The 7,931-nt window shown below is 31.5% G+C and overlaps 1 protein-coding gene across 1 annotated transcript; it reads left to right on the plus strand.

Moving 5' to 3' along the window:
• Positions 1–4,493: 4,493 nt before the first annotated feature.
• On the plus strand, positions 4,494–6,595 carry LOC104095913 (wound-induced proteinase inhibitor 2-like). The gene is made up of 2 exons (XM_009602161.4): positions 4,494–4,625; positions 5,490–6,595. The coding sequence occupies exons 1-2, from the start codon at positions 4,583–4,585 to the stop codon at positions 6,440–6,442; spliced, it is 996 nt and encodes a 331-aa protein (XP_009600456.1). The 5' UTR covers positions 4,494–4,582; the 3' UTR covers positions 6,443–6,595.
• The last annotated feature ends 1,336 nt before the right edge of the window (positions 6,596–7,931 follow it).

The following is a 7,931-nucleotide window of genomic DNA, read 5'->3' on the forward strand; positions in this document are numbered from 1 at the left end:
TATTTAAAGTATAAAGTATTTAATAAAAATTACAAGTTCTAAAATCGTATTTGATTTTAAAGTCATGCTATAATTTTAGGATTTCCTACATAATTTATTTTATTAAATTATTTTTAGAAAATTGGTTTACCGTGGTATTGTCCAAATTATCTTTAGGAATAACAGATTTCTTTTAATAGTTTAAGGTTATGGTTTAGGTCTCTTAGCGTTTTGATATTTTAAATTTTGGTATATGCTTATATTTTTATTTCTTTTTGAGAAATGGTATATGTTAATACATTGAACATAAATGATCTTCTATTTAATTATGAAAATAAAAGGTTCTATCAAATATATCTCAAACTCTTTTTTATTTATTCGGAAAATAAATCGCAAACATGCTACGTGAGTTTTAGTAGAAGTATACGAATAACTTTTGAACACCGTTGTTGCTAACACAATAGAATTAAAATTATGTTTCTTTGCTAAAATAAGAGAATGATTTATATAAGGTAATATTTTACCATTATAAGGTCCTAAATATTAGGATAATTTAAATAAGAAAATATTTAATAAGTAAAATTTTAGTTAATTTAGAAGTCCTAAATATTTGGAAACATTATTAAATTATAATTTTATCCAATATAAAATCTATTTTAAAGGGTAAAAAAGGCTAACGACATTTCGCTAAGGGTTTTCGTGCTTTTAATATAGTATAGATTAAGGATGTCAAATGAGCGAGTTAGGCTGATTATGGGCAGGTTAAAATAGACTAAGTTAATAAATGGACGAGTTAATAATCCGCCCAAAAGTTACTTGGAGTTAGATGAACAGCTTCAAGACCGGCCCAACCTTAAATGGATTGAATGAAGTTAGGTTCCAATTGTCACCCCTAGATTTTTTAATATATGCCGTAGTAGCACCACGTGACAATCTAATGCCAAAACATTATTGAATAGTTATCATGAGAATAGATGGTAAGGCTGGATAATGAATTTTTTAAAAGAAGAACTTACACAGAATACAACTTATTTAGAACTTATTTAAATAAGTTATAACTGCTTTTAGAAAATTATATTAAATATAATTTATTTTAAAATTTACAACTTTTCATATCCCTAATATATCTCTTGAGCTTCTCTCGCCTATAATGTATCCTAATATATATCTCATGAGATTCTCTCTCACGTAAAACATATCTATCCGTATTAAATATTTTACTAATTTTTCAATTAAAAAGTTCGAGTATATCCCAATATTCTATCCCCCTCCCCCTCCCCCTCCCCTTTTACATATATAAGTCATCACCTAATGCGTAGAAAATAATATGTCACCCCCGTCCTCCCTCCACCCTCCTACAAAATGTTGATACCCTTCTTCATACTCCTTTATACTAGTATATTTCTTAATCACCCAATTTGACGTCTCCTTACAACAATCACTATATATCATATAGTAACAATATATTATATATTATATCTTATATATTATATATAGGATATTATATACTTATATATGTGTATACAATATTATATTAATTAAAGGAAGACGGTAATAAAATTGTTCGCTATTGGATTTTAAAGTGTTAATTAATATTTGTATATTGTAAATTACAGATAATATATATATATATATATATATATATATATATATATATATATATATATATATATATATACATATTGTATATTATATACTATATAATGTATAATTGTCAAACCTAATAACTCATCATACATCTTGAAGATTGATTTTCTCTAATTAAAATGATGTTGCGAAAATGGTGATGAATTGACTGTAGGAATACAAAGTAGAGAATGAAATTGAAAGAATAAAAGAATCCCAAGATGGAGAACCTATTTTAATGGAGGATGGAGTGAGTTTTTATGGAGCATTTATATTAATAATCTATAATTAACAAAATTGAGAATTTCAAGGGAATAATTATGGATACGTTTCGCAATCAGATACACTTTTTATAGGAAAGCCACAGTATTTTAGGGTACATTTTTTATACATTGATCATATTATGTTGTAGAATATGTTATTATTTTAAAAGTTGTAGATTATAGAATTTCTTATAAATCCATAAGTAAATATGAAAATTCTTTTTTTTTTTAAAAAATGGATCAAATATGGATAAAATCATATTATTTATTTAGAAAATGGATAACCAATAGATTACTAATAAGTTTAACTTTTAAATTTGCAAGACATCAAATTGGGGGTTTCTCAAATTTGGGGGACTAGAAATTCTCCAAAAAATAATCATATTCAAAAAGTCATGTGTACCATATTATCCGTCGATTAATCCGTTTTTTTATCTTTATTACGGATCGGATCAGATAATTTATCCATTTTTTCATTACTCGTTTTTTACCCGTCTCATATCCGACCCAACATGCCCGTTTGGCGCCCTGTGCCGTACTATCTATTCTCATGATAACTATTCAATAATTGTTTTGGCATTAGATTGTCACGTGGTGCTACTAGTAGATAACTAGAATACAAAGTACAATAATTATTTCGTGCTGCAAGCACAAAACCTAATCAGTAAAGTAAAGGTACCTAATAAAGGAGAAAAAGTTATAGAACCGAGTCACCACTTCTCATTTGCACGTAAATGGATTTATTTAATTGTACTGTATTTGTCCACCAACCGCTTTGTCTTGACGTGATTTTATGTATAAAGAAATTAAAATTAAACCAGTTAATGCAATTTCTTAAATATTTTAATCTAACTACTTAAGTTAGTTTTGAAAATATTAAATTAAATTAAAACAAATTAAACAAAAGAAAGCACAAATTTTGCCGTACGTTCTTTTATTAATTTATCAGTTGTTTTCGATTTTAATATGCCATCATAGAAACCTAATTAGTTGATTCTTATTTTTCTTCTGGTTCAATGAAGAGACCACTGCCGTCAAAAAAGAGAACATGACAAAGTTTATCACCAAAAATTAATTGAGTTGCTTAGGATTAATTGAATGGAGGTAATGTCTAACATAAAAATTGCAAACAATAATCCCAAAATATATATATATATATATATATATATATATATATATATATATATATATATATATATATCACATTGCAAACAATAATCACATGTTGGTTTTGGTAATTAATTATAGAGTTAATACCCTAAAATCCCCTAAACTATCATATTTTTGTCAGTTTTCTACTTAAATTATTCTGTGTCCCCAAAACCTCCGAAACTATATTGTCCTTCATATTAAAAAGCCTTAATTGTAGTCTTAGAGGTGCGTGCCATATAGCACTACACATGACTATTTAACTTAGCCTAACACTCGCCTAAATTATTATTTTTTTGTCAGTTACCTACTTAAACTATCTGATGTCTCCACCCTCCCTCCCCCTCTCCCCATCACCCCCCGAACTATATTCTCCTATATATTAAAACCTCATGTTGGGCTTTTAAAGGTGCGTCTGTCTAAGTATATTAACTTATGATTTGTAAAAAGTTCTTTATATAGTTTATTCATGATGTATTACTCTCGGATGATTGATTAATTTTAGGAGTTTTGGCCAAAATAATATGTAATGTACTGTGTTAATTTTAGGTTTAATTGTGATTGTACTCTATGCTAAACTCCAATTGAATAAGTCCTTATTTATATTCACTTTGTAGCACAGTAAAAATATAAATAAAGGCATATAGTGTTGCATTTCTTAAAATCATCTTATAATACATAAAAAGTTTACACAAATTAAAATTTCGCAAATGAAAAAATAATTGGCCAACAATTACATTTTCTAATTCCAGATTACATAAAGAAGGTTCAAAATATTTAATTTTACTACAAGGTGTTAAGTTTAATCAGAAGATTTAAATTAGTATTCTTTCAACAATATGTGTAAGACAAGAAAGAAGACTACAATAAGAAAGAGAAGAAATCATTTCATAGGAAACAAGAGAGGAAGAATTTTTTCCAGAGGAAACTCATATGGAGAATTGAAGAAAAAAGGTTAAAAAATGAAGAAGAAGGTGAAAAATAAAGAAGAAAGGTAAAAAAAAGAGAGAGGAAGAATGGTGAAAAAATGAGGAAGAAAGGTGGATATAGCTGAAACAAGGAGAATATTTATTAAAAAAAATAAATATGAAAGAGGATTAGGCTAATTACCCATTATTTATGTCATATGAGCCATTTTGATGATTTTTTCAGTTGCAACGCGCTATCAAGCGAGTGTTTACACACGTTATGTCAGATCAACAATAATGGAATTTTAATATGAAGGATAATATAGTTCATGAGGATTTTGGAGATACCGAATAATTTAAATAAGAAAATAAAAAAATATAATAGTTTGAGGGGAGTTTAGGGTATTAACTCTTAATTATATGCATCAAATAACTAATAGTTTAATTTTTGAAAAATACTCAAAAGGACTGTTTTACATGGGCACTAGGAAGTGAAAGCCACGTGTATTTACAGTATTATAAGTGAAATAAAGTCGTCAATGTCAAGTCATTTTCATGCGTTGTTTTATTAGGTGGCTCATCTGCTATAAATAGATGAATAGGATAACACTCTCCATCCTCAAAAAGAAAAACAGTAAACTCAGGAGATAGTAAGTTATGGCTGTTCACAGAGTTAGTTTCCTTGCTCTCCTCCTATTTGGTAAGGCTTTTCTTTTTAGCTTTATTTAAGGGAAAATACATAAAAATCCCCTCAAAATAGTCCACGTTACTCCGTTACAATCTTTAACTTTGGGAGACTCCTATTATCCATGATCTTACTTAAGGTGGTATTATTATGTGGGAAAGTCCTATTACCCCTTACTCGCTTAAAGTGGTATTATTAATTTCTTTCTTGGCTAACCTTAGTTTTTAGAAAGATAGTATTGTTACTCGCCAATCTTGTTATGCCACGTGTCATTTTATAAAAAAAAACTTTGATCTTTAATTTTTTTTCTTTTTTGTTTGGTAAGGCTTTTCTTTAAACTTCGATACTTTGCTGTAATTGAACATTAAATTTGCATTTCTTTAAGGGCACCAGCGCCCTCCCCCCATCCCCTTCTCCTTCTTCAGCTCCTGCCCCAACTCCACCACCACAAAGGCACAAGCACCCCCCCCCCCTGCTTCCAGAATTACAGCATCCCCCCATACCAACCCCCTCTACCCCGCTTTCTCTTATTTGCAAGGATGGAGAAATAAATGAGAAAAGAATTTAAACAGTGGAAAAACATTAAACAAAAGAAATGATGAAAAAGATAAAAGAGAAAACATATTTTCTCATCTCTCTCTTTAAGAGGAGCGTAATACACTGTCTTTCATCTGGGCGTTATAAGGAGGTAATAATATCACCTCAAACGAGTTCAGGCGGGTAATAAGACTCCCACATAATTAAAGGTTGTAACGGGTTTAAGCAGACTACTTTGAGGAGGATTTTATATATTTTCCTTTAATTTAAGTTTCTCTCTTACCCAACTACTTGAATCCATTGTGCAACACCAATGAGGTAATTAATTTGGCTGTGTTGTAGGAATGTCTCTGCTTGTAAGCAATGTGGAATATGCAGATGCCAAGGCTTGTCCTCGGAATTGTGACGGAAGAATTGCCTATGGGATTTGCCCGCGTTCAGAAGAAAAGAAGGACAATCAAATATGTACCAACTGTTGTGCAGGCACGAAGGGATGTAACTACTTCAGTGCAGATGGAACTTTTGTTTGCGAAGGAGAGTCTGATCCTAGAAATCCAAAAGCTTGTCCCCGAAATTGTGACGGAAGAATTGCCTATGGGGTTTGCCCACGTTCAGAAGAAAAGAAGGACAATCAAATATGTACCAATTGTTGCGCATGCACGAAGGGATGTAACTACTTCAGTGCAGATGGAACTTTTGTTTGTGAAGGAGAGTCTGATCCTAGAAATCCAAAAGCTTGTCCCCGAAATTGTGATGGAAGAATTGCCTATGGAGTTTGCCCGAGTTCAGAAGAAAAGAAGAATAATCAAATATGCACCAATTGTTGCGCAGGCACGAAGGGATGTAACTACTTTAGTGCTGATGGAACCTTTGTTTGTAAAGGAAAGTTTGATCCAAGAAATCCAAGACCTTGTCCCCGAAATTGTGATCCAAGAATTACCTATGGGGTTTGCCCGCGTTCTGAAGAAAAGAAGAACAATCAAATATGCACTAATTGTTGCGCAGGCATCAAGGGATGTAACTACTTCAGTGTTGATGGAACTTTTGTTTGCGAAGGAGAGTCTGATCCTAGAAATCCAAAAGCTTGTCCTCGAAATTGTGATCCAAGAATTGCCTATGGAGTTTGCCCGCGTTTAGAAGAAAAGAAGAATGATCGGATATGCATTAATTGTTGCGCAGGCATAAAGGGATGTAACTACTTCAGTGTTAATGGAACTTTTATTTGTGAAGGAGAATCTGAATATGCAAACAAAGTAGAGAATGATCTCCAGAAGTCCAAGGTTGCTGTTTTCTAAGTCCTAACTGCTAATCTGTAGTCTATGTATGAAACAAAGGCATGACAATATGCTCTGTCTTGCCTGTAATCTGTAATATGGCAGTGGAGCTTTTCCACTGCTTGTGCTAGTTTTCAAAGTGTTTAATAACAAATGGAGCACTAGTTTGTTCTAGTTAGTGATGCTTTTGTTGCATTTCTTTCATATATTGTGTGCGCTTTTGTTTTTAATTGATTATTAACTTCTCTAGCAGCTACAGGGAAAATGGAAAAAGTAAAATCTATTTAGTCTTCTTTAGCTCAGTTAATGTGAAAATCTACTGAAAATAGTATGACACTGCCCACTTGTGGCTGTGCTTCGCAAAAGATCAAAATTCACATTATATTTTTTTTCTTGTGCATTAGAGGGAGTATTTTGTTTTCCGAAAATTGAAATTTGTTCGAGTGGGTATTGTTAGATATTTGAAATAGATTTAATATAACTTAAGAAGTTTGAGATCTCAATTTTTGGACGATTTGGTGGGTTTAATTAAAAATTTGAAATATAAGATGAAATATATATACCATGTATATCTCGTTTATAGTAAATGTGTATCCCATATATACATGTATGATACATATTTCGCACAGTGAACAATGCTTATGTTGTTGCTCATAAAGATAGCGGAAGGTGCTACATTTGGCATCATGGTACATCTTTACTTTTCTAGGTGTTTTCCCAATATTGTATGTCATTGATAATTTTTCTCCTACTTTTTATATCATGACTTAATGACTAATTGTTGATAAATGGTATCTATTTTTTTTTTTTTTAACTTATTTCTATAGTTTTCCCTCCCATTTACGTGCATAGGTTCCATGGAAATGATGAAAATTATCAAGAATTTCGTTTTATTTTTTTGAGAAAATTTAAAATATTTGGTGACGCTGCTGTATACAGTAAAATACGCTATGCTAAGTGGCCGCTTAAGAGAGTGACACGTGAAACTTAAGACGGGGGACAGTTAGAACCAAATGCAATTATCCTGTTTGTTACAGGAAGGAATGACACTCATAAAGAGGCAATAAATACCCTCCGTCTGGTAACATTTCATGGAGAATATTCCACAGCATTTAGTGCACTGCCTGGTACAAAAAGATATGGCATTCATGCATGCCGTTACACATTCTTCAATGGCCCTCATAATTGGCATTGAAGAGGGGCTTGATCCTAGGTCCTTATTCCCTAGGTGTAATGGTGTTTTATACTCCAATACTACACAAGAGGGGGTGATTTGTGTGGTGCCTGATTTTTACGTGCACTAGATTATCGAAAGACCTGGTTCTTCTATGCATTCCTTACACTACAGTTGCAGAATAAATAATGCAGAAAGTAAAGAACACAAGGATTTTTACGTGAAAAACACCCGGCTCAAAAGATGAAAAAACCACGACTTACTACCCAGTAGGATTTTCTCCAAACACTTCACTGCAACTCTGAGCCAACAACAAAGTTTACAAACTCTTGTAAA

The sequence above is a fragment of the Nicotiana tomentosiformis genome, chromosome 3 (assembly GCF_000390325.3).
Source record: "Nicotiana tomentosiformis chromosome 3, ASM39032v3, whole genome shotgun sequence".
NCBI lineage: Eukaryota > Viridiplantae > Streptophyta > Magnoliopsida > Solanales > Solanaceae > Nicotiana > Nicotiana tomentosiformis.

Bases quoted from the DNA above. Each gene is read 5' to 3' on its own strand.
- LOC104095913 (XM_009602161.4), top strand. From the start codon at position 4,583: ATGGCTGTTCACAGAGTTAGTTTCCTTGCTCTCCTCCTATTTG. The intron at 4,626-5,489 runs GTAAGGCTTTTC...GCTGTGTTGTAG, and splicing joins CCTTGCTCTCCTCCTATTTG to GAATGTCTCTGCTTGTAAGC.